General features: G+C 40.0%; 1 protein-coding gene across 2 annotated transcripts; it reads right to left on the bottom strand.

The window, feature by feature from the left end:
• Positions 1–31: 31 nt before the first annotated feature.
• On the bottom strand, positions 32–27125 carry LOC124861322 (ATP-binding cassette sub-family C member 4-like). Of its 2 annotated transcripts, XM_047354922.1 has the most exons (30): positions 26762–27125; positions 25675–25785; positions 22383–22503; positions 21187–21411; positions 21004–21093; positions 20766–20929; positions 19566–19691; positions 15745–15994; positions 14810–14917; positions 14603–14692; positions 14333–14524; positions 12484–12578; positions 11986–12072; positions 11206–11302; positions 10893–11111; positions 10579–10716; positions 9994–10031; positions 9781–9899; positions 9546–9692; positions 9375–9454; positions 8772–8922; positions 8096–8215; positions 7888–7998; positions 7680–7780; positions 4929–5120; positions 2552–2707; positions 1954–2043; positions 1696–1868; positions 1512–1617; positions 32–1266 (listed from the first exon to the last, which is right to left on the bottom strand). In XM_047354922.1, exons 1-30 carry the CDS (start codon positions 26833–26835, stop codon positions 1096–1098), a joined length of 3942 nt encoding a protein of 1313 aa, XP_047210878.1. In that variant the 5' UTR covers positions 26836–27125; the 3' UTR covers positions 32–1095. The 2 variants fall into 2 exon arrangements, with proteins under 2 accessions (XP_047210878.1, XP_047210879.1); XM_047354923.1 differs by lacking the exons at positions 22383–22503; positions 25675–25785; positions 26762–27125 and having other exon boundaries at positions 21004–21076; positions 21187–21242.
• Positions 27126–27638: the final 513 nt, after the last annotated feature.

Below are 27638 nucleotides of genomic sequence, written 5' to 3'. Positions count from 1 at the left end.
ATGACTGATGTCAAAGGGCTGTTTTACGTGGTAGAATCATTCAAGGCGTCTTTTTATTGCGATATTTTTAAGCACAACTTCATCAGTAAACATACAACATGTAACAGCCAATTTACAATCTAACATTTCAAAGTTCACTTTTTTTCTTCCTTCTAGGAAATAAATTATTTGGAGTGTGAATAGAAATGTACACAGAAAAGCAAATATTGTGCCATCCCTTGAAATGGGTATTTATGTCTAAATACTATACATGACAATAATACAAAAACATTTAAAAAGCATCAGATAAGATTAGCCTTTTTACACTGGTAATTGTGCACTTCGTGTTAAGATGAAAACTAAGACTACAATCAATCTTTAGCTGAAGGAGAATTTCAGACTATTTCAAAAAGTGAAATTTATATAAAATCCTTACATGGAGCTGCATATCAAAGGATGCAGCATTTCATTTAACCCACATATGGTGTTTTCATTAGCTGAAAGCAGAAATTCGAATTGAGTTACTGAAACTAACTTTTCAATAGTATTCTAATTTATTGAGCAAGACTGCATGAATGCAAATTCTGCTTGCCAAATATTTTCACTGCAACTGATGCCTACAGCGATTTCCATTTTTAGTTAGGATGGATTAATCACAATTTTCCTGGTATTGTGCTGCTCCAACGTTTACATCAGACATCTAATTTCTTTATTTTGATAATCCTGATGAACTCGGTCTCTATGTAAATTACAAAACATTTGTATACAGAAATATTATGGAATCGGATGGTGTAGTGGTGGAGCAGACACCCCACGTATGTCTTTCTTACATTTCCATGTTCACATTATGGGGACGACTGCTCACTGAGAGTTGCTCAGATTATGGTGAGCTGATTTCCAGACATTCTGATTTATATTAAGATTCACCTGCATTTCCACATTAGCTGTAGCTACTTCTCTCCCCTCTGAGGTGTTACCACAGACTAGTACACTGATGAGAGCATTGTTTCAGGAATATGCCCCTCCAGCCTCAGGTTGTCTGAGCCTTTAATTTGCCCTGTGTTGACTGTGGAAACATTAGGAAAATGGTTGTAAGTCCAGATAAAGAAGATCTACTCAGAGGCTGGGTTTAGAAAACATTCCTGCTTCAACTTGTCTGGCTGATTCTAGCAGAGCTGCTGCCTCAGCCTGGCCTGTCTGTTGCACCAACTTGTAGAGAGCACCTTCTTGGTTCTGAAGCAGAGTGAAGGGTCGGTCTAACTCCTGGATACAGCCTTGGTCAAGCACCTTCAAGTGGAGAAAAAGTAGTGAGATGGGTAAAATAGTTTAAGCAGGTGTCTCAAACTCCAGTCCTTTCTTGCAACCTTTAGATGTGTTCCTGATCCTACACACAAGCTCAATATATGAATCAGGTTTGCTGAAGCAGAGACATCTAAAAAACCGCAAGGACTTGACTTTAATACATCTTCATTCATCAAACAAGATTTTGAAAAGGTTGATCATCACTTCTGATTGGTATGCAGAGGACTCACCAGTATGCGGTCGCTGTCTATGATGGTGTTGAGGCGATGAGCGATGGTGAGCACAGTACATTCTCTGAACTTGTCCCGTATGGTTTTCTGGATCAGCTCGTCTGTCCTGCAACAATGAAGACGTGTGTAACAAACTGCTGATGGCCTGACTTGGGCTCTGTGTGTGGTCCTACCCGTGGAGTACCTGGGGTCCACATTGGCTGTGGCCTCATCAATGATGAGGACGCGGTTCCTCCTCAAGACGGCTCTAGCGAGACACACCAGCTGCCTCTGACCTACACTGAAGTTGGAGCCGGACTCTGCCAGAACCGTCTCCAACTTTCCTGGCAGCTCCTCCACCACAGGCTTCAGCTGCACCTGATGGTAACATGCAGGAACCATATGTCATTTTTCCGTCCACTTCACTAGTATACGCAACTATGTGAGATCCATGAATACTAGCCTCTTCCAGAGCTTTCCACAGGTCTTCATCGGTGTGCTGGTTGAAGGGATCAAGGTTCTTCCTCACTGTTTCTGTAAACAACACTGGGTCCTGGAGATCAGAGAGAGACCAAAGTTCAGGATGACAGATCCTTTATCAGTCTCTAACTGCACACATGTACAACATCACATCCAATCCCACCAAAGATGATGCCAACAAATAAAAATCACAGACAAAGAAAGCAAAACAGAATTCTAAAGGTTTTCAGAGTTCTATTTTAAATGTCATAATCCAACATGAACAATAAAGGTTTACATACACTAATATTATCTTGAGTTGAGAAACTCTTAGAAGTAAATCGTTTACCAACCACAGCTGCTATAAACTGATTTATGTTGCAGCTATCTCAGTTGCAAAATGTGTGGTTAGGCCATGGACTGGTGCCCTGAAGAGGTCCAATGTCCAATACCATTGTTTTGAGGCAACCGGGTCAGAAAGCAGCAAAGCTGCTGCCAACAATAATGTCCACCATGCTTCACAGTTGAGATTGGGGTTTAGGGATTTTGTGTTTTCATTTACCTGTTACAATAATTTAATCAGGTTGTCAGTTAGTGCTCACCTGGGGAATAATGGACATCTTCTGGCGCAGGTCATGGAGGCCCATCTCAGAGGTTAAAACGCCATCGATGTAGATCTGTCCCCGAGGTTCAGCCAGGCGGAACAGAGCTGAGATCAGAGAGCTTTTCCCAGCTCCTGTTCTTCCAACAATCCCCAACTAAAACACAAGACAAACATAATTTTTTGGAACCTTTCTCACATTTTGTTGTTGCAACCACAAGCATTAATGTATTTAATTTGTATTTTATGTGAAAGGCCAAAACTGTATTACTTAATTGTGAATTGGAAGGAGGATTAAACATGATTTTAAATGTTTTTACTAATCGAAATCTGAAAGTGTCAAGGAAAAAAGTACTGTTTGGCTTTCAGGCAATAGCTGTGTTTCAGAGAACCATCACTGCATAAGACTATTCCCACACAGTGGTGGCAGCGTCATACTGTGATGGATGCTTTTTCTGAGCAGGGAGGATGGATGGAACCAACCAGGAGTCCCAGAGTAAAAACATCCCAACTTAGACCTACAGGGGTTGGACAATGAAACTGAAACACCTGGTTTTAGACCACAATAATTTATTAGTATGGTGTAGGGCCTCCTTTTGCGGCCAACACAGCGTCAATTCATCTTGGGAATGACATATACAAGTTCTGCACAGTGGTCAGAGGGATTTTAAGCCATTCTTCTTGCAGGATAGTGGCCAGGTCACTACGTGATCCTGGTGGAGGAAAACGTTTCCTGACTCGCTCCTCCAAAACACCCCAAAGTGGCTCAATAATATTTAGATCTGGTGACTGTGCAGGCCATGGGAGATGATCAACTTCACTTTCATGTTCATCAAACCAATCTTTCACCAGTCTTGCTGTGTGTATTGGTGCATTGTCATCCTGATACACGGCACCGCCTTCAGGATACAATGTTTGAACCATTGGATGCACATGGTCCTCAAGAATGGTTCGGTAGTCCTTGGCAGTGACGCGCCCATCTAGCACAAGTATTGGGCCAAGGGAATGCCATGATATGGCAGCCCAAACCATCACTGATCCACCCCCATGCTTCACTCTGGGCATGCAACAGTCTGGGTGGTACGCTTCTTTGGGGCTTCTCCACACCGTAACTCTCCCGGATGTGGGGAAAACAGTAAAGGTGGACTCATCAGAGAACAATACATGTTTCACATTGTCCACAGCCCAAAATTTGCACTCCTTGCAACTCCTTGAAACTGATGTTTGGCATTGGCATGAGTGACCAAAGGTTTGGCTATAGCAGCCCGGCCGTGTATATTGACCCTGTGGAGCTCCCGACGGACAGTTCTGGTGGAAACAGGAGAGTTGAGGTGCACATTTAATTCTGCCGTGATTTGGGCAGCCGTGGTTTTATGTTTTTTGGATACAATCCGGGTTAGAACCCGAACATCCCTTTCAGACAGCTTCCTCTTGCGTCCACAGTTAATCCTGTTGGATGTGGTTCGTCCTTCTTGGTGGTATGCTGACATTACCCTGGATACCGTGGCTCTTGATACATCACAAAGACTTGCTGTCTTGGTCACAGATGCGCCAGCAAGACGTGCACCAACAATTTGTCCTCTTTTGAACTCTGGTATGTCACCCATAATGTTGTGTACATTTCAATATTTTGAGCAAAACTGTGCTCTTACCCTGCTAATTGAACCTTCACACTCTGCTCTTACTGGTGCAATGTGTAATCAATGAAGACTGGCTACCAGGCTGGTCCAATTTAGCCATGAAACCTCCCACACTAAAATGACAGGTGTTTCAGTTTCATTGTCCAACCCCTGTATTTGGTTGTAGCAGCAGGAGGCATGGCAGTGTTAGAGGCTGCAGAAACCTTGACTGGGTGTTGAACAGCAGTACAAGGTAGATTAGTAAGTAAAGATTAGTTGTTCTGTGCCTTTCACAGACAAACTCTTCAGAAGGTGCTCTATAGAAAACCAATAAAAGAATAATTTAAAATGAACACTGAACAGAAATGTTAATCTTAATAAAAGAATCAGGAACAAGACAGATTTTATATGCGAGTCAAAGACCAGACAAGAATCAAATATTACACCAAGATTTCCAATGCTGGACTTGGGAGTTAGACAAAAACAAGCAAGAGCCTGACTGATCAGAAGGAGCAATAATCATGATCTCAGTCGTTTTGGTGTTTAAAACAGAGATAATAAACAGGACTTTGGTGGAAAACCTATCTAGCTGATGAGGCTCAAAATATATATACAGTTGATCATCTACATTTAATTGGGATTTTATGTGCTACTTTGTGTTGGTCTGTCACATACCCAATAAAGTTTGGAAGATACTGGATCTAAAAATAAGGGCTCATCATTTCTACAAACTTTTTAATGTGACTAGAAGTCTCTCACCTTTTCACCTGCATGAATTGTAGCACTGATGTCCTTAAGGACCAACGGACCATCGGCGGTGTAGGAGAAGTTCACTCTGTCAAAGATCACCATCCCTTGGCTCGGCCAGCCAGGAGGAGGTCGCTTCTCAGTTTCCCAGGGTGCTTCACTCTCCAGCTCCGTATACTCCACCACTCTCTCAACTGAAGTCATCTGGAAATATGACAGATTTGTTTCTTTTCAGTTAATTAGACATTATTCAGTCTCATGATTCTGCAGACAAATAAAAGCAAAGACAGGATTTGGCTCCAATGAAGACATCAAAGAACGTCCAGTTTGTACAAACATAGTTAATATAAGACCGGCTCTCCTCAACTGTGTTTTATTTGGCTAATGTGAGATTAGATGCCAAAAGAAAGTTATTTATTCATGCATTCACATCAGGATTGTCTTTGACTGGCTCAAGGAGCATAGTTGCTTAAGATAATCTTTTTTAAAAAGCCATAAAAAGTCCACTTGGTAGCTTGCAGAAAGTCATACAGGTTACAGTGAAAAGGATGCAGAAGAACATGATCTGAAAATGAAACCCAGGCACTGATTTAACTGAAGGGGCTTCCTATAAGGTACAGACTGCTTTTAGATTGTCATCTTCCTCCACTTCTCAATTGTGGTCTACTACAGGTCCTTCTCAAAATATTAGCATATTGTGATAAAGTTCATTATTTTCTATAATGTAATGATGAAAATTTAATATTCATATATTTTAGATTCATTGCACACTAACTGAAATATTTCAGGTCTTTTATTGTCTTAATACAGATGATTTTGGCATACAGCTCATGAAAACCCAAAATTCCTATCTCACAAAATTAGCATATTGTGATAAAGTTCATTATTTTCCATAATGTAATGATGAAAATTTAATATTCATATATTTTAGATTCATTGCACACTAACTGAAATATTTCAGGTCTTTTATTGTCTTAATACGGATGATTTTGGCATACAGCTCATGAAAACCCAAAATTCCTATCTCACAAAATTAGCATATTTCATCCGACCAATAAAAGAAAAGTGTTTTTAATACAAAAAACGTCAACCTTCAAATAATCATGTACAGTTATGCACTCAATACTTGGTCGGGAATCCTTTGGCAGAAATTACTGCTTCAATGCGGCGTGGCATGGAGGCAATCAGCCTGTGGCACTGCTGAGGTCTTATGGAGGCCCAGGATGCTTCGATAGCGGCCTTTAGCTCATCCAGAGTGTTGGGTCTTGAGTCTCTCAACGTTCTCTTCACAATATCCCACAGATTCTCTATGGGGTTCAGGTCAGGAGAGTTGGCAGGCCAATTGAGCACAGTGATACCATGGTCAGTAAACCATTTACCAGTGGTTTTGGCACTGTGAGCAGGTGCCAGGTCGTGCTGAAGAATTAAATCTTCATCTCCATAAAGCTTTTCAGCAGATGGAAGCATGAAGTGCTCCAAAATCTCCTGACAGCTAGCTGCATTGACCCTGCCCTTGATAAAACACAGTGGACCAACACCAGCAGCTGACACGGCACCCCAGACCATCACTGACTGTGGGTACTTGACACTGGACTTCTGGCATTTTGGCATTTCCTTCTCCCCAGTCTTCCTCCAGACTCTGGCACCTTGATTTCCGAATGACATGCAGAATTTGCTTTCATCCGAAAAAAGTACTTTGGACCACTGAGCAACAGTCCAGTGCTGCTTCTCTGTAGCCCAGGTCAGGCGCTTCTGCCGCTGTTTCTGGTTCAAAAGTGGCTTGACCTGGGGAATGCGGCACCTGTAGCCCATTTCCTGCACACGCCTGTGCACGGTGGCTCTGGATGTTTCTACTCCAGACTCAGTCCACTGCTTCCGCAGGTCCCCCAAGGTCTGGAATTGGCCCTTCTCCACAATCTTCCTCAGGGTCCGGTCACCTCTTCTCGTTGTGCAGCGTTTTCTGCCACACTTTTTCCTTCCCACAGACTTCCCACTGAGGTGCCTTGATACAGCACTCTGGGAACAGCCTATTCGTTCAGAAATGTCTTTCTGTGTCTTACCCTCTTGCTTGAGGGTGTCAATAGTGGCCTTCTGGACAGCAGTCAGGTCGGCAGTCTTACCCATGATTGGGGTTTTGAGTGATGAACCAGGCTGGGAGTTTTAAAGGCCTCAGGAATCTTTTGCAGGTGTTTAGAGTTAACTTGTTGATTCAGATGATTAGGTTCATAGCTCGTTTAGAGACCCTTTTAATGATATGCTAATTTTGTGAGATAGTAATTTTGGGTTTTCATGAGCTGTATGCCAAAATCATCCGTATTAAGACAATAAAAGACCTGAAATATTTCAGTTAGTGTGCAATGAATCTAAAATATATGAATGTTAAATTTTCATCATGACATTATGGAAAATAATGAACTTTATCACAATATGCTAATATTTTGAGAAGGACCTGTATGTGTTGGGCCATCTGGTAACATCCCAGTTATTAGGCAGTGTAATACTTTCCAACAATTTATGTTGTCTTGGCAGGGTCACAAAGGCTTTATTTCTCAATTATGAGACACTGAGGAGAAACAAGTCTGCAGATTTAAATGTTCTGGTAAATACTAGAATGGAAACAGGGAAAGTCTTGAGAACTGTTTGGTACTGTAGACTCTGCAGTAGCAGTTCCAGGTTTTAGTTGTCTACGTCTGCGAAGATTTGGAATGTAAGATGTTTCATATTTAGCCCTAAACATCATAAAAAACAAAGCATGTCACGTACCATGTTCTCCACCTCAGCACTTTGTCTCACAGTCCACTGAAAGTTTCCTACCAGTGTCACAGCATAGGTCAGCACCAGTCCCACCTGGCCAGCCTCCAGACCTATGAACCACGATGAATAAAGATACAGTTACAGCAGTACGTGTTTTCATAACAGTTTTAATCAGAGTTTGTGCTAGACCGGTACAACTCTAATATGAGTTCCTCACCATCTCTGAATATGATGCAGCCAAATGCTGTGAACGTGATAAATAGGGAACAAATGCAGTCGAGGCGCAGAGCAAACCATCGGGAGGTCATCAGAAATAAAAACCAGACCTCTGAAGAATAACAAGAAAAACATTTTAACTACTGACACGCACAGAGAAGTCTGACCTCGGGCTGGGAATATTAAGGCGTTAAATGTTAATGGTAAACCTGAATGCAGGTCCTGGTAGGAATCAAAGGTTTTCTTTAACCTCTCCTCAGCTCTGAAGGCTCGGATTGTCCACAAACCTTGAAGAGACGACGACAGGTGGGAGAAGACGGGACTGCGAGCTGCAGGACAACACCATGAGAAAATAAAAGGAGGCATGATAACTAGTCTCAATTGCAGTGCCTTTTACAACTCATCACACCTAAATCTGCTAGCATCTTTTCTCATTGCAACCACAAATGTCTATGTATTTTATGTGATAGACCGACACAAAGATCATAACTGGAAGTGCAAGAAAAAAAAGATACAACATCTCATATTTAACAAACAATCTGAAATGTGCAGCATGCATCTGTATTCAGCCTCCTTTACTCTGACAGCACAAAATAAAATTCAGTGGGTGTAATGTGACAAAGTTGTGTATGAAAATATGCTAAAGGTCTTAATACTTTATTAAATCAATAACATTCTTTCTTTCATTGCTTTCTTTATACTCTAGAAAATCTACCTTGATAAGGCTCATCAGTTTATATACACAAGCAGGTATCTACCTCTGGGCCCAGAGTATGCACAGAGCTCCCAGTTAAAGTAACAACTCAGCTTGCAGCATGTGCAACATAAACGGCAGACTTCAAGATTTTGTCCACATCCTCACCTTACCGCCATTAGTGAACGTACTTGTTGACTCGAGTCGTTTGACATCCCGAGACGTGTGGAGGTAGTAGCGCCTCAAGTAAAGGAAGAATAAGAGCAGGGGGACGACTGGGATGAGGAGGAGAGGGATGACTGAGGCGGCCACTGCCACTACACCGACGTTCTGTAAGAATAACTGAGATGAAAACATTATGTGGTGAGGAGACTGATGTAGTTTGCAAAACACATCAGATCTGACCTTTCATGTGGAGTTAACTGAAGATCACAATGTTTTAAGGGTTTTTCTCTTATATGAAACATTAATAAGTTGATTTAAGTGCATGATTAATAAAAAATCAAACACGAATGATTACAATAATTACCAGCTGCAATGATTTTTCTTATAAATTGAAATGTAATTATTTTCAGCTGATTTTATCTCAATGGGAGAACTATATAGAAACCCTACTTTAAATGTTTAAAGGAATTCATCAAGAGCCAAGTTCAAGAACGTATCCTTTAAACCAGTTTGTGACATAATGTGAAGCTTATTCTGATTTTATTTATGTACATTCATGTAAGCTTTTAGATGCTACAGCCTGGGAAGAAATACCAGTTCCTTAGAAGAATCCAGTATCAAGTTTTCACCTGGTAGAAGTCCACAAAGGTTATAGGCAGCATGGAGTCCATTTGACCGATGTCTTTAGAAAATCTGTTGAGAATTCTTCCTAAAACAAAGGAACAAAAAGCAACATTTTATCCCTGCACGATGTGAGTATTTCTGTACTTAAACTCAAGGCCATCCATAGAAAAGCTCACCAATAGGATTGACATCGAAGAAGTGAACATGAGTGCTGAGGACAGCAATGAACATGTTGTTGTGAAGAATCTGGGCCGACTTCACCAAGCCATGGAAGATCAGCAAACTCCGGACAAAACCAAAGACCACAGTAGCTGCTGTTAGACCTGCGGTGAGAACAGCAAGACCATGTCAGATGTTTGCATCAGTCGGCTGCAGCGATAATACACGAGGAGGGCAAACAGTAAGGCTCGCCTGAATAAATGCTGAGGTAAAAGGTGAGATGAAACTCTCCATCAGTGGGGGTGGCATTAATGCTGCTATTAATGCTGATGAATGGAGCTGCTGTGCTGTTGGAAACTTCTGCCCTTGCCCTGGCATGACACAAAAACAGCATGCATGTGACGGAAAACAACTGAATTTACTGCACTACACAGTGAAAACATTAAAATAACATGAAGCGCTCACCAGTAAACCAGCCACCAGTCCTGCAGGATATATGCAACCTGTGGAAGGAAAAACCCAACATGTTAATCAGCTCGTCTTGTTCACTGAACCTGATTGGTAGAGTTTTGTTATGACTTCAACTCATTTTCTTCCTTTATCTTAGCCATAATCCGCCTCAGTACCAAACTCCTTCAGCACTCACTCCAGTTTTAGGCTTTTTCAGACTCACATTTCCATAGTTCCCAGTCCATAATGAAATGCATAAAAACGAGACAAAAATGAATTTATGGCAGATATTTCTACAGAGACCAGGGTTTACATGTAACCTAGAAAAATCCATGAATCATTCATTCCTAGACAGGAATGAAAGATGGATATATAGAGGACAAAGGGATAGAAACATGTCAAGAAGAATGGACAGAAACATGAATGACTGGCTTGAAGACAAACTGGGGTTAGATAGACAAATGAAAAGTGGATGGATTGACAGATATGAACAAACTGATGTGTGGAAAAAGGGATGGATAAATGAATATACTAATAAAAAGATGGATAAATGGACAGTTATTAAACACTTAGATTTAGTATCAGTGCGATGATACATACCTCTGCTATGATACTGATGAGGACAATGAGCAGTAAGACCACAGCATTACAGCCTGCAGTGAAGTACTTCAGATAAATGTGGCTGTCAACGTTTCCTTCAGCTCGACTCTCTTCTGCAAGGGTGTGAGCTGCTTCAACCTGCAGAACAAGTACACATCCAACCACATTCAGAACACTGAGCAAAGGGGCTGTAATCAGAAATCCCACCAGAGGGAGACGTTTTATGACAAAATGACCGATGAAAGCATAACCACCCTATCTGTATGTCAGTATAAAGCGCTGTCAAAATGTCTTTTTTGTGGAAATATACCCACAGGAAGCTGGTCTGACCAGGTACTGTAAGATGGCAGGAGGCTGCTATGAGAGCACTGGGAACCATGGGAGAGGTTGGTCCTTTGACTGTGTAAAGACACTTTATCAGAGTCTGCTGAGAGAGACCATCGCTCCTGCTCTTCATCTTTCATCAGCAGCGATACCACGTCCAGGTCAGAGCTCTGCAGCTCACTGTAGGTTGCCTGACCCATGATGTGCCCCTGGAGACAAAAATCCTCATAAACAGACTCATTTTAGCCACCCTCGACAACACAATGGCGGCGTTTCATTTCCATTCATAAAAAGGTTCCATACCTCCCTGAGGACCAGAATCTTGTCTGCTGCCTTCAGATACTGGAGCTGGTGTGTGACCAGGACACGACATTTGTTCTTCAGCAGCCCACAGATACACCTGCTCATCAACACAGACAGCCATGACATCGTTTATTAGAAGAGACTTTGAGAAATGAGTTGCCAGTAGTTGCCAATTCAGCTGCTGAAAAAACACACCCTGAAGGGGGAAACAGGGCAGGCCTCAACCAGAAACAAATCTAGACCACACAAGCTTCAATATGGTCACCTCTGGCATTTTCTGTTACATAACCTTCTGGTGTAACAAGCCTCCTTCAACATTATACAGCTTCGACAGTGAACCAGAGGTAGAAGCAGGTTGTACCAGCGTGCATCAACTGCAGTTGGACAAACTAAAAGTAAGGCGTTTTTAATGCAGAAAGATCAGCCTTCTGAAAAGGTACTGTAATGGTTAGTGGAGGTTCCTTTTGCATGAATTACTGCATCAGTGCAGTGTAGCATGGAGGTGGTCTCCCTGCGGGTCTACTGAGACATTCAGGAAGCCCAGGCTGCTTTAATAGCTGCCTTCACTACTGATGTGGTGACCTTACATTTCATTTGGATGCTTTTACCCATTTGTTACCCTTATATACTAGATGTTTAAGTGGTACATGATGCTTAACATTGTGTTTCCTACCATACTGAAGCATGAAGATTATTCCTTAACAATAAAAACTAAACAAATTTCAAAGCCTTACTGAATTTAGGTCCAGTGTGGCAATGAGGAATAAAAGTCTCACTCACTGTTCAAAGAGATGCTTCCCAACCTCTGCATCTACAGCACTTAGAGGATCATCTAGGAGATAGATGTCTGCATCCTGATACACAGCCCTGAAAACAACATTCAAGCTTGAAGTACCAAATAATGTGAGCTTAATTGTAGTGCAAATATATAAAAATACTGCAGACTATTTGAATCAGCATTATTTACAACAAAACAGTATGTATATCATGTCTCATTAAAGGTTGTATTTCATGAAAAACAGATTTGACTGAAGTCTCGCAAGCCTCTGTTAGGACTAGTCCGATCCGAGGAGATACCAGACTTCCCAATAGGAAATGATTACGCCATCATGTGACTGTGGCTTCTGTGAGACACGAAATGCTTTAAATGAGGAATGAAAATCAGTTAATAAGCAACACAAAATTAAAAGTACACTCTGATAAAACCTGTTGTCACTAAGAAATAAGAAGCACATTCATCTTTTCTGCTGCAAAATGTCAGTATGGTAAAGTTCATACCTTGCCAGGTTAACACGAGCTTTCTGTCCTCCACTCAGTGTTGCTCCTCTATCCCCAATCAGAGTCAGATCTCCATCTGGGAGACGTTCCAGATCCTAATCAAAAAATAAAACAGGCTTTAGATAAATACAAAGCTTGTGAACCTTATTGCAGACTACACAGTGAGGCATTCTGTTCAGTGAATAAAACACAAAGAATCTAAAGAGAGCAAGGTGGGCACATCTAAAATAATTTGAATATTGCGAAAAAGTTCTTTTTCTTTTTTTTTTACTCATTCAGAAAAACATAAAATGAAAACTTTACTTTCATCTGAAAAGAAGACTTGGACCACTGAGCAACAGTCCAGTTCCTTTACCCCTTAGACCAGCTGAGGTGCTTCTTCTGCTTCAGGAGTGGCTTGATATGAGAAATGCAACATTGTAGCCCTTGTTTAGGACTTGTTTGTGTGTAGTGGATCCTGATGTGCTGACCTGAGTCCACTCCATGTGAAGCTCCACCAAATTCTAGAATGAATATATCTTGACAAGGGTGCGGTTCTCCCTGTTTCTGGTGTACCTTTTCCTACCACACTTTTTCCTTCCTTTCAACTTTCTAAAAATATTCTTGGACACAGCACTATGTTAACAACCAGCTTTTCTAGTAAAGACCTTTCGGGGTTTCCCCTCCTCGTGCTGGGTGTTGACGACCGTCTTCTGGACGTCTGTCCAGTCAACAGTCTCGCCCGTGATTATGTAACCTACTGACCCAGACAGACCATTTAGAGGCTCAGGAAACCTTTGCTGGTTTTTGAGGTAAATAGATGATTAGGGTGTTACACCATGAGTTTGCAATATATAACTTTTTCCCAATAATAGAATGTTTGGTTTTAATCATCTGTACGCCTAAATCCTCAACAAATAAAAGCTCAAAACATGTCACTTTATGTAATGAATCTATATGAATTCACTATGAAATGAGCAACAAAAATTACTACGGTAAACCTTTTTACAATATTCTTAAGTTTTAAGATGTACCTCAATATGCAGCAAGCATTAATAATGTCATTCTGGTAAAAGGTTAAAGATACATTAATACAGGACTTATTTTGATACTAAAAGCTCAGCTGCATGTTAAGAGTTTGAGTAAATGATAAATAAGCACCTAAAAGAATAGCTTCTATTCAGCAGTCACCAAATATTTGTATGATGACAGTATCTCTATAAGGTCTCTCCCTAGATTAGAAACACAAACATTTTCAAAGATAAGGGAGCGATTTCTGAAAAGACAAAAACAAAATCACATTCATTTAGTTTGATTCACACTAAGACATGACAGCAGCTGAAAGACAGCTTTAGGTTTAACAACAACCTCCATCAAATTACAGCCACCACAATAAAGTACCAAGCCAACTGTATAAAGGTGCACCTTGGCTGATGTTATCCACCCAGTGCTTTTAATAGCAATAAACCTGCCTAAAGCCATAACTTAAACCAGTTTCATTACGTCTGCTTAACAGCAGCTTATGATCAACAGGATCAAATGTTATCTGTTACTAGCAGCTAATATTACCCCACCTAAAGACTGGTTTGGCAAACGTTTGGACAGTAATGCAACACTTTGAACTGTATTTTGTACCACCGACATGTTTTCATAGAGTTACCAATTGCCTGCTGGTGACCTCTATGGATATTGCACTGTGTGATGTTAGAGCACCTGCTTTTCTGTAAACGTTAGGTGCATATAGAAACCAGACATGTAAGCAAAATGGATCAGATGAAACTTGATTGTAACAAGCCACGCAGCAGAGGAGCAGATGAGCTCCAGTTTGTTCACCTGTGGTAGTGCTGGTGGAGTGTTAGCTACATCTCACCCTCTTCAGAGCGCAGGCTCTGAGGACTCTCTCATACTTCTTACGATTCAGTTCTCTTCCAAACAGGATGTTGCTGCGGATGGTTCCGGGGAACACCCAGGGCTGTTGGGATGCATAGGTCAGCTGACCTTTGACGGTCATGGACCCCGTGTCATGTGGCAGCTCTCCCAGGATGGCACTCAGCAGAGATGACTGGTGGGAACATAAAGTTAGGGAGAAGATAACTGGCAGTTTAACCATCTCACTGCTGCAACCTCCTGGTTTACCAACCTTTCCAGCTCCAACAGGTCCGATTACAGCCAAAAGTTGGTGTGATTTTACTGTGACAGAAATATTCTGTAGAGTCGGTGAGTCCAAACTCTGGAAAAAACAACAGCAAGTGGAAAAGCTCAAATTCGTTCACCAAAACAGATTTCATCTGTTATATAAAAAGCATTAAATCCCTATGAAATATATTCTAGCTTCTGAAACATTCACCTTATCCCAGTAGCAGGTCAGCTTCTCAATTTCTAGAGAGTTTTCATTCATTTCCTCCAGGTGCACTCCAAAGGTTTTTCTCTCAACTTCTTCTAACATGAGGAAATTCTAGGAGGAAGTTAATAAACACAGAAGATTTCCAGCAATAACCAAAACCCAGGAGACATGTTCTCTCTATAAGTTTTCTAAAAGTTCTTAACTCCATTCATTTTTGAAGGACCTGAGATATTTGATTTTTTATTGTTATGAGATCAAAGATACATTTTTAACTAAGCATGCTTCGTGTCATGAAATATTTATTGGTCACTGCTTTAATGAAGTCCTTCTTCCCAGGTCAGGTAAAAGCTGTTGTTACTTGTTTTTACAATGTTTTTATTCCCTGCTTTCCAAGAAGTTACATCACCAGAGTTCGACAGAACAACCCCACTGACCCAAAAATAATTTAACAATCGTAGAGACAAATAGCTTAACACCAAACTGTCTGGTCGCCCTTTGACCTTCGAACTCGGGTACTCAATCATAGGCCTGACAATTGGAGGGTTCTTTGAGCTATTTTATGTGTTTGTAGATCTCGTTGGTTATTCCTGGATCTGCTGCAACCGCTCATCCAGTTTAGTGACCGCAGCCTCAAGCGCTCTGATGAACATAAATCCCACCGAGACCTCGACTTTCCACATTTCATTTTTTCCTTTCCTCCATTTTGATCTGGTAACACCAGTGCCGGGTCTCGTGAAGTCATGTTTAGTTTTATATCCGTACTGTGCAGTGAACTCATTGTGTAAAAATTTGTAAAATTTTACACCCAAACTTCCCCACATCCAAACGTACTACTTTAGATCAAGTTGATTTCTATTTTTCTTAATTACAACAAAATAGTCTTAGTTTAGAGAAGGTTGTTTCCAACCATATTAAAAGGACTAAATTATGAAACTTACCTTAATCCTATGAACGCTCACAACAGTCTCTGACAGCTTTTCAATGGCGAGAGGGAAGAACAGAGTGACCGTGAGCTTAATGGTACCATAAAGGGACACCGTGACAAACACACTGCTGGCTGTGATGGCGTTTCCCAACAGAGCGTAGACGGTGAAGGTGGCAAAAACGGTAATCTTGGAACTGGCGAAGAAGGAAGCCATGTTGAGTCCTCGTAGGTAGGAGCTCTTCAGTATCTGGTGGATTTCTTTCCTGGAAACATTGGACAACAGGCTGAGTGGGCTTGAAGCTCAGCTGGGAGATAAGCAACACATGACCACTAATAATGATACTGCCAAACATTTGCAAGTCAAAAATGTGGCTGTTGTAAATAAGAAGTACACAAATAGTGAAGTGTTCAGATGTTTACGTTAGAGAAGGATCTAAAATATCTAACTTTCAATAATGATCTGTGAAATGATTCTACAATTTTCTAGCTTCAGATAAAGCTGTAAAGTTGTCAAAAGTAAAAACAAGACATGAGGTCAGGACAAATGGTAGATTTCAAGGTGAGCTTTGTTTCAGGGCACAGATCTAAGGAAAGATGGATTGCTTCTCTTCCCTAGAGCATTACAGGTTCCCAAGAGGACTGTGGTCTCCAATCTCACAAACAGATCATATCTGGTCACTAAGCTGAACTCTGTTATAGAGTATAAAGCTTTTTTCTCCTTGTAATGGGAGCTATGGGACCGTTTAGGATAGATAATCATGTGCATAGTAGCTTTGAAGGCAGAGCAGAAGTCTATGCAGTTGTTTGCAGGTACGTTTCTCCACCTTGAATTTGTCCTTATTTTGTCATGTTACAACAATAAATACATTTTTCTGAGCATTTCAACTTGTAGTGGATAATTTTGAATGTAATTCTCGTTTTAAAAGTGTTTTTATGCACATCTGTCACATGAAATAAGATTTAAAAGCATTTAAATTACAGGTTGGACGTACCAAAATAAGTAAAAAGCCAAGGGGGGTGAAAACTTTTGTAAGGCACTGTATGTAATTTTACAATTTTATCTGAGACACTGAATTCTGGGTTTTTATTATCTTTAAGCCATAATCATAAATATTACAATAAAGGCTTTAAATATTTCACTCTATGTGTATGAATCTATATGAGTTTCACTTTCTGAAATATGTGACAAATTCAGACTTCCATAAGTAATGCAAACAGTCCAGACCTGAACCAAGTGGACCTTGCCTTGTATCTCTTCTTCTAAATGTAAATTTACATTTGGTGAAAGTCTCATTGTGATAACTTTTCAAAGGATTTTTATCAATGAAAATGAAGACGGATGTAAAGAGTGATCAATAAAAGTTGATTTTCACAAAAAGCTAAAATATGAGCTTTTTGTTCCACAGCGACAATATGTTCACTTCGCAGCACAGTTGCTAACGAGAATGACAGAACATTTTACAGGTAAAGTCATGTGTGGCAACCTTGTGGAATCATTCATTAAATTGAACTCATCTTTGTCACAAAGTTGCTTCATCCATCCATTTTCTACACCCACTTCATCCGTACAGGGTCGCGGGGGGGCCTGGTGTCTATCTCCAGCGGTCTACGGGCCTTTCTTGTGCACCCTGGACAGGTCGCCAGTCCATCACAGGGCATTTTAGAGAGACCAGTTAACCTAACAGTCATGTTTTTGGACTATGGGAGGAAGTTGGAGTACCCGGAGAGAACCCACAGGGAGAACATGCAAACTCCATGCAGAAAGACCCCTTACTGGGAGTCAAACACAGGACCTTCTTGCTGCAAGGCAACAGTGCTACTATCGTCAAATACCTTTTTTAAACAGATAAATCTCAGTATTTACTTCGATGTTATCTGGTGAGATTCCTGTGGGTATATGGAAACAGTTTGTTGTTGCAGAAGCTTCTTTGCTCCATTGAACCTTCACCAATGTGAAATATATTCCTCTCTGTCCAGCATACCACTGTGATATGAGATTTCCTCAGGCAATCTCCAACAAGATCTGAAGGGTCAACTAAAATGAATAAACCCAGAGGAACATTCAGAAATCCTTGTGTTCTTTCCGGAGAAAGATACATAGATTTGCTTTTGCTTCCAACAAACACATTTGATGACTGCAATGAAATTCTTCTCAAATATTAAACCTTCCTTTAAAATATTTTTACTCTTTGTCAATATTTGGGGAATCTGTTGTTTCAAATTGTTTCCAGGGGCTATCTTCACAGGAGATTGATGTGTAACCATAGATGCCTGTTAATGTGTTACTGCATCTGTCCTTTACTATCAGAGTACCTCGAACTCAAAGTTACAACAAAAAAGGACCAAATTAGCAGCTGTGGTACAATCAGACCAAAATGCTGCAACTTTACTGATGTCACAGAGCACGTCAATAAATGCTAGACTAGTTTTATGTTATTAGCTTTAGGTTCTAAAGTTTTTTATACAAGCCATGTTGAAGAAATAAGAAAAAAACACATCAGAACCCACTGTAAGCAACAGCCGTATCCTTCAATCTGGTAATCTTCAAAAAAAAAAAAAAAACATGGATATTAGTCCAAACTGGTTTCTAAAACCATTTTGTTTCAGTGTTTTGCAACAGTTCAGAGACACTTACTGGTCAAAAAGTGCCAGAATTTCAGAGGCTCAACAGGACAGAGGAGACCAACCTGAGAAATTAGTATGTTAGCAGCAAAGATTAGGCATTCTAGGTAATCTGAGTTTCGTAAGAGGTATTCATCTGTTAATTATTACTTCTTGTCAGAGATAATCAGCTCACGAGGACAGAGCTAAGACTTTGCATGTTGTGTTCACAGATGAACAGCTTGTTGACCCTGTCTGGGCTAAAGGATAACGCTACAATTGACTAGCTTGAAAAATAAATATCAGCAGTGCAACATAAATAGGCAGTAGGAACTGTAGATTAAAGAAACTATTCGCATGGTGTGCTTCACGAACTAGCCTGTATGGACCAGCAAGAGAGAAACAAAAAAATAGTTGCAGCTGTAATTGCAATGATCGCTCATTCAAAGTATTCTAGATGTTTTACAGTTTCTCATTCATCCACTGACACAAAAGCCCCTTTTAGAAATGACTTTCTAGTCAGGCGTGAGGCACCTTGTTTCTGCCTCAGTTTGCTCTTTGAAGTTGAGAACCAAATTGTTGAGAAGTCGTCAAGTGATGCATCATCTGCTGAATATTACCATAATAAATCTGGTGCTGAATTGTCTGAAGAAAAGACTGAACAAAAAGTTACTCCTATTTTATTTCTATATTCAGTCATCAGTTTAAGGAAGTTGCAGTATATGTCACTGCCTTTTAAAGACCTGCTGCAGGATATTTTAATGAACTACAATACCCAGATGAGGCATTGATGGGACATCATAAACAACATTGCAGAAATTTTAGGACTAACGCAAATTAGCTCCAAACGCTATGACTTTAATCTGTGTGTGAACATCTTATATAACACTTTACAGCACTCCATTTAAAATTGTTCAACTAAGATAAAGGTGTAGGGTATACCTTGTACTACATATTACACTAAAAGTCCAGAGAAAGGCAACAAAATATTTAATTATTCCTGGACTAAACAATTCCATCTCAACACTAAAGCTCATTCTGTTCCACTGTTTTGAATTTGGATTATGTGTTGTCATTAGAACGTTTAAATCAAGGGATTTTAAATCATTCAGATACATTTTTATGTGGAGGAAATGCCTTTTTGACTCCACCATGAGAAAAATCAAAATGTAACTTCCATGAAATGTGTCAAAGCTGGTCTGTTCCCTACAACATTTTGAAGTTTCTCCTTACCTTCGAACTTCGGTGATCAGAGCTGAAAGTGGTTTCTCCCAGGCGTACATCTTGATTATTCTGATGCCAGACACCACTTCGTTCATGATACGGATTCTGCTATCAGTGAGGGCAGCCGTTTTGCTCCTGCAAAATAGCAAGTTTTTTAGGTTCATTACAAATGTGAAGTAGCCAAAATAATGACAAAATATTTGTCAATCCCTTTGCAAAGGAAAGCTGATGATGTTTTATTTGCCTTGGCACTAGTTCTATGGGGTTAGCAGCATTTTATTATTGGTTGGTCTTAACATGTAGCATGCAGCTCTTCTGACTCAATATTATGCAGCAGTAACTGATCAAACAGCAAAACAAACCAGTTTGGCCACATCTGAATCTAAATAACCTCAAAAGCCAGCCAGGTTACTAACGTTAAAAACCCTTTAACTTGATTCCTTGGATAGGTTAATTTGTGGCTTTATTTGGAAAGGGTAACCTCCTCGGGTTCGTAAGACATTGCTGCAAAGATGCAAACTCAGCGGAGGACTTGCATTGCCTGATTTTCAATCGTACTATTGGGCTGCTCACATACAAAAAAATGAGTTATTGGTTAAAATTGTCCAGTTTGCCTTGGTGCAGATTGGATCTATCTTCTTGTACTGGGTCCTCATTAGCGGGTCTAATGTTTTCTTCCTTAGCTATAAAACACTCTTTATACACTAATAACCAAGTTGTTCTTAATACACTGAAAATTTGGTTTCAATTTAGAAGGCGTTTTAAGTTTGTTGCTGCCTCTTCTTTGTGCCCCTTGATTAACAACCATTTGTTTCCTCCGTCTCTTTCGGATCCATCTTTTTCAGTTTGGTATGATAGAGGTATAAAACAAATACTACTACTCTGTAGTCTCATTTAAAAAAAAATTTTTTCTTCTTTTAGTTGAAAAAGCAAAAAAAAAATAGGGCTGAAGCTGGTGCGTTTTAATTTTTTAATTTTTATTTACTTTCTTGTTATGCACCGTCTCATCAGTATTATATTGTGTATCAATAGATGTATACGTATAATAATTGTATACTGTAATTTGTTCGAGTGGCTCTAATAAAAATATATATATATATTAAAAGAAAAACGTTAACATTTTCCTTCCAATTAGCCATGTGACAAAAAGGAGTAAAACCACACATATAGACATGAAGAATGAGACTCCATGATGCTTTTGTTTCTCACCTGAAGATCCCAAACAGTTTTCCGAACCATGTCTGTACAGGCATCATGAGGGCAATGACAGCCACACCTGTCAGACATGAAGGGCCAATTTCATACCAGAGGAAAACGATGATAACCAAAGCTTGTAGAGGTCCAACCCACAGGTAGTGCAGATTCAGTGTAATCTACAGAGACAGCAAAACACTCATGAACTCACACAGAATTCATATTGGACCACCTGAGGTTAACATTACCATACCTCATCAAAACGATTTACATCATTTGAAAGCAGGTTCACTATTTGTCCAATGGTTGTTTGTCCCATAGACTCACTGCTGAGACGAAGAGCCTGGTGAAAGAAATGTTGAGCACTAACACACCAACAGCAACAGAGACTTCTAAAACTCTGCATTTCTGCTGCAAATCCAAATATCTGACTGACCTTCTTGTAGATCATATGACACATGGCCACCCGAATCCTCATGCCAATTCTGAGCACTTGATAGTAGTAGAGATGCTGGAGGATGGTGAGCGCAAAGCTGGAGATGGACATGGCAGCAGCATAACCATACACCATGTAAAGACTGCCAAGATCTTCTTGGTGATAGTTCTCAAAGTACTCGATTATTTTCCCCAAAAGAAGAGGCTGGACAACTTTAATGGCTTCCTTTAAGACAAAGACAGTGGCCGTTAGTTTAATATGAAACAAAGCTAAGCCCTTATGCAAAGAGAAGTTTTTAAATCTGTTATTTTCTTAAGGGGAGAAACGTGGCCCAAAGTTGAAAAGTAATTGCTACTGAAGTAAACTCAGCACCACCAAGGAGGCGGAGCCTGTGTAAGGCACTTCACAAACAAGAACAACAATGTAATGATGGCCATGCTGATAAAAACGTGCATACCTATACAGATGACAATACGGATTCATAAGTTGCATCTCATTCATATAAAAGGAGAACAACACAGGAGAGATCACACTTCCTTGGGGCGCTCCTGTATTTACAATGACCGTATCAGAGGTGATGTCACTGTATCGTACTCTCTGTGGTTGATCTGTTAAAACCTTCTTTATCCACTAAATGATGTTGCTGATAATATCACAGAGCCTTTTAACATATGTATGCATTTGCATATAGTTCAAACCTAAACTAAAATCAAAAAAATAATAACCTGGCATGATTCATAGGCTGCTGCAGATGTTTACTGACTGTATTTATCAAAGTCATGGTAGCATCTGGAGTACCTGTACCCCTTTTGTATGCAAACTGATTTCGGTCCAAACATCTTCACACAGATAAATGATTAACAATGATCCTCTCCATGAATGTGCAAAGAATACTAGTCAGTGCTGTAGGTCCAAAATCGTCCAACCCTGATGCTTTGGGCCGCTTTGGGACAGGAATTATATTTATAATTTTCCAAATTGTTTGGAAAAAAATGTTTACTTAAAAAACACATAATTTTGTAAAAACTGCTGTTAATTGAAATCTACCTGATTTAATCTTAATGATTTAATTTTAAAGTCAATCTAGGATTTAGGACACACATTGAAAGATCATTTAAGGTGTATATCCAACTATAATAACAATCCAGAAATGATTTATTTAATAATAAAATATAAAAAAAACAATCAGAACATACCAGTGAAAATACATGCAGCCCAGCCAGTGCATAGCATTTTCCATAGGCCTTAACGAGAACCCAGGCCAGTTTTGGATCCTGGAGTTCCTTTGTAGCTCTTCTTACTTCCTGGGCCCAAAACCTAGAAGACATGGATTTGTCCTTTAATAAAACAAATATGTCTCCAACAACATCAGCAATTTATGTTTTTTAGGAAGCTAAATTAATGAGACGATAAATAAATACCAAATGCAACAGATGCTCACTCCCACTTCCTTGTCTCAACGTAAATGCAGCAACCGTAAACCCGGTCAGAGCTGATGTGCCTTAAGCTCACACACCAACATATCCATCACTACTTGAACTACTGAATGATAAAATGTTAACATTTAAACTCCATAAACTAATTAGACACATGATGATGCAAACATTGTTACTAAGGAATCTGTTTATACACATGACCCTTAATTGCCTGTGATAATACATTAATCAGCTTAATGTCTGGACTTTGACTGGACCATTGTAACCCTAACCTTCTGCCTTTGAGTTGCTGTTGTAGTTGGGTCCTTGAGCTGATGATTGACCCAGTTTCAGCTCAGCTTAGACAGTCAGACAGATGGCATTAAATTTGACTCTAGAATACTTTGTTAAATAGCAAAGGGGTTGACTCAAAAACTAACATATGTTGAGGCTTTTCAGCACAAAATAAAAAAGGTCTCAGGAATGTGGTTAGGCTCTTGAAGTAATACACACTGGGTAAATTGTAGAGAATCAGAACCATATGTTTTCATACACACAGGCTGGTGTGGCTAAAATCAAGTGCCTGTATGCATGTTGACCCCAGTCCATTCCACCATGCTTCTCCATGCTCATGTTTGACAGAGTGACACTCCTTCACCACTTCGCTCCAACGCATCGCACGCATTTCTTACCATTTCGGCCCAAGCTCCTTTCATTTGGCTTCCATGTACGCACCAGTTCACTTGCCAGCTTGGCTTGTACGTCAAATTTAACAGCTGTTCCTTTCTCCGGATATAGTATTTTCATGAATTACAGAGATGCTTCTAAGGGCTAATCAGTTCATCAAAGCCAAACTTGTGTCCACATTGGCAAAATGTTCAACAGTTTGGACTTAGATGTTCATGGACTGGATTTCAAGGCATGGACGTATAGAGCAGGTTCTCTGGTTTGGGAGCCTCAAATCTCATCTTTGCTTTATTGCAGATGATGTGGTTGTGTTGGTGCCCTTGAGCCATAGCCTTCTATGTGCACTTGAGAGGTCGGAATGACACTCCACTCATTTGAGCCCAAGGTCAAAGTTTTCAACCAGAAAAAGGTGGACTCCAGGTCATGGAGGCATAGCCATGCGCTCTCTTTATATTTTAGATTCAACAGAGCTCTGCAAGGTGTTTATAGCTTGAGACATTATTTTATAACCTAACTTTTATCCTGACCTGTCTGTTGAATCCCTTGGTCTCCATGGTGCGATTTCCTCTCTAATGTTTTCTCAAAAAACTACTGTTCCTAGAACAGCTGGATATTTATATATGGTAAATTATAGGTAGACACTGCTGTACTCCATAAACTAATCAGGTTACTTTTGAAAGGAATTAGCTGCACAGGATTTAATTTAGGAGTATCAGAGAGAAAATACACACAGTTTTCAGAATTTATATTGTAAACACATTTGAAAATTGTCTTTTTATTTAATAACTTCACAATTGTGAAATACTTTGTGTTGGTCGATCGCACATAATCCCAATAAAAAACCTGTGGCTGTAACTGGAGAAAATGTGATCCTGTTCCCTTTTGCAAGGAATTGTATGTAAATATTCCTTTTCACTGCAGAATGACACAAGCTGGTAGTTAACAATTGAGTAGAAGAGAACAGGAAAACCCAAAAACATTAGCATCAATACAAAAAGTGAGGTCCAGAAGAAAATAAAGTCAACATTTTCAGGTCTGGTAAAATGTTTGATACCTCTACTTTTTAATAAATTGACTTTATATAGTTGTTCACCCAAACAGGGGCTCCTTAAGTGACCAGTCAGCTGTTCTACGTATTTCCTATATACAAAGAAGTTTCCCATGTAAAAACTGTTGCAGTGATTAGTGTTTAAATTTAAACTGCTACAATGAGCTGCTTCTTATTTAACAAAGTCACATGATGGGTAAAGGATTCATCTGACAGGGCATGACAACAGTAGCGTTTAACAGACTCAAGTGCTTCAGGAAGCATGAAATTTCTCTCTAAAGGATAACAGAGATCAGACCTTTGGCCTACTGAGAACCTTTGGTGCAGGCCAGAGAAATCTTTATGCAAACGTCCAATTCATCTCTTTAACATGCTGGCAAAAAATCTACGAAATGTGTGACTGGAAATGAGCTCCACAACATTCTGTGTTGATAGCTTACTAAAACGATTCCACGGAAAAGGTGTGCCATAATCAAAGCTACATGTGATTCTATGCAACACTGCAGCCTGTTCATAGGTGGGTGCTTTCTGTTTTTAAATTGTTAGGCTCTGTTCAGACTTGGGATTAACATGCTTTCTGACTGATTCAGATACAAGTCAACGGCTTTAAGCACAGCTGTTTTCAACTTGTATTAAAAATTCATTCTGAGTGAAATGATCTTTGTTAAGCAAACAATTACAATATGTTCAAAAATTGTGCAGTCAGTTTAACAACAGACATAAGTCACACATTTTCTCCAGCATTAGAAAAACCTTGTAAGGTACCAAGATGTCAACAGAAACATTCATGGGCTACAGGAAGTTTTTTCCATGATTCAACAGAAAATCTCCTGAAAAGACAAGTTTCTTTTGCAAAGAGTAGCCAAAAAACTGCTTAGTCAAGACATGGACATGTTTATAGACTTCTAAGAAATAATAGGAATATATAAAATGTGCTCCCAGGAAGTATTAGTTGAAGGGTTGCACACTTATGCAACTATGTTATTGTTTTAATTAGATTTTCCCCTTGATCTCCCAGAAGCGAGCAGTGCCAGGTCTGGCAGGTTCGTCTGGTTATAGGGTGTTTCATCTTCCACAATGAACCCACCTGAGCCTCTCCCATCCATTTGTGGATGGGATTTGTTTGTAAAAGCAAACTGAAGTAGCAGCTAAGATCCCTGCTCCTCTTTCTACAGTCTTAATCTCTCCTATAAGACAATTCTGTCTCAAGTATCTGAACAAATGGACCCATCTTTAATTAATACCACTTTGTCTATAGTCACATTTGGAATCATGTGAAATTCCTGTAACCAAACTAAGCAGATTAGACTTATTAGTGAAGCCACAAATTCAGTGTACCTCTGTAGGTCCTCTCCGAGGCTTTCTGAGCGATCCTCTGGAAGAACATCGTACATGTCATTCTCATTGAGTTGCCGTTTGTGGCCCAGGTGCAGCAGCGGGGTCAACCAGCTGAAACAGAACCACAGTTGCAGTTAGAACAGCCCATATCAATCCAGCAGAAACCAATCACCAACCTTGGGATATGCAGCAAGACAAGGAACCAAAGCACACCACTAAGTCTACTTTTGAGTGGCAAAAAAAAAAAGGTTTTGGAGGGGCATAGTCAAAGTCTGGAATTCAATCAGATTTAGATGCTGTGGCATGACCTTGAACAGGCTGTCAATCAAGAGTTTTTATAACACTTTCTTACAATCAAATACAATGCAAAGAGGTTTTTCCAGAACGTAAAACAAAAATGGGCAAGCAAACAACCACTAATAAAACAAAAAGATCAAGTAAAGTATGAATATGTTCAAAAACCCACCAATGTGACAGAAATAAAACTATTCTGCAAAGAGTTAGTCAAAATTTGTCTACAGAGATGTAAGCCTTAGGAGGGTCATAAAGGCAATAAAATTTCAAAACTGTCTTTTGTATTCACTCATCATCTTGGCCTGACATTAATGAAATCAAACACAAAAAACTAAAATAAACTCTGTATGGGGGCATATACTTTCTCTGGACTGTAGCTATTAAACCTACCAAAGTAAAATGTGTACAAGTCGTTTCAGCAATGAAATATTCATTTCTTTAGGTAATTCGTTTCAATAAATAAACAGTTTTAAAAGTGCAGGAACATGAACAGACTCTTAACAATGAAGAAATTTGAACCACAACCCGTTTGGAAGCTCCTAACTAAATTGGAAACCTAGAGGCTTACAGGCAGAACTCGCATTTTCCTTAACATCAACAGCATGAGTTTCGCAAGTCATAAATACTTTTAGCGTTGCAGGCGGGACATGTCTGCAGTACCGCTGCACGGCTCTTCTCCAAAAATAAAAGTATGTTTTGTTTATTTCCAGCGGTCGCTCTACTAAATCTAATCACTGCAGGCGCTCATTGACAGACGCCTTGTCCGCAGCCCCTCGGATCCATCAACACTTACCAGAGAAACAGCCTTGAAAACAGGTTGGCACTCGCCAGCGGATTGCTCCTGTCTCCTCTCTCCTTGATCTCCATGGTCTGAATGGCATCCGTTCAGCCGGTCGCTCTCCTGTCAGCCCCTGGGGTCAAATCGCTGACAGGACAAAGGCATGCAGGCGGAGACTCTGCCACCAGGCTCGGTCAGCCATCAGCTGGTGGGGAACTGTCAGATCCGGTATTACAGCAGCGAGTTATGTTGTTTACCTCGAAGCATCAACTTCACTGTCGCTCGGACCTGCATGGATCTCTTTCCCGACTGCTTGTTTTTCCTTGTTTCTACCACGTTAGTTCTGGGTTGTGCGATAACGCTGGTCCAAACGACTCCACGTGTTTACGTTTTGTTTACGCACAGTTGTGGTGCGTTTGAGGACCACGAAAAAAATAGCTGCATCACAATAAATTAAAATATCAGATACTTCAGATATTCAGTTAAAAAGCCGAATTTAATATATAAATTTGCCATAAAGAAAATTTGTGTTGTGGTCGATTTGTATTTCAACCTGTATTTAAATGGTGCCACGCGGAGAGTGTATTTGTGGGTTAAGCAGCAGAGATCAGTGCCTAAGTTGCACCCATGAAAAACGTGCTAAATCCTCTCTGCCAATGCAAAATAGCCTATTCTGGTATTAACTCTTGACTAGCATGTATTCAATTAAACAACTGAAGTTTGAAGAAGTTATACATATTGGTAATTTAGTTACAGAATGCAGGAGAACTGTGTACAACCTGAAATGACAAAAACATATTGTTCAAGAACTGCTGTTAGTAGGTATGCATCCCATTTTACAAACAGGACTGCAGGAAGTCTAATCTTCCTGACCTAAACCCCACAGTGGAGT

The sequence above is a fragment of the Girardinichthys multiradiatus genome, chromosome 24, assembly GCF_021462225.1.
Source record: "Girardinichthys multiradiatus isolate DD_20200921_A chromosome 24, DD_fGirMul_XY1, whole genome shotgun sequence".
In the NCBI taxonomy this organism is placed as follows: domain Eukaryota; kingdom Metazoa; phylum Chordata; class Actinopteri; order Cyprinodontiformes; family Goodeidae; genus Girardinichthys; species Girardinichthys multiradiatus.
The sequence above is the reverse complement of the archived record's forward strand: the minus strand, read 5'-3'. Positions and strand labels throughout refer to the sequence as shown.

Bases quoted from the DNA above. Each gene is read 5' to 3' on its own strand.
- LOC124861322 (XM_047354922.1), bottom strand. From the start codon at position 26,835: ATGGAGATCAAGGAGAGAGGAGACAGGAGCAATCCGCTGGCGAGTGCC. The intron at 14,525-14,602 runs GTTGGTAAACCA...TGTTCCCACCAG, and splicing joins GACCTGTTGGAGCTGGAAAG to TCATCTCTGCTGAGTGCCAT. The intron at 8,923-9,374 runs GTGAAAACTTGA...TTTTCATCTCAG, and splicing joins CCTTTGTGGACTTCTACCAG to TTATTCTTACAGAACGTCGG.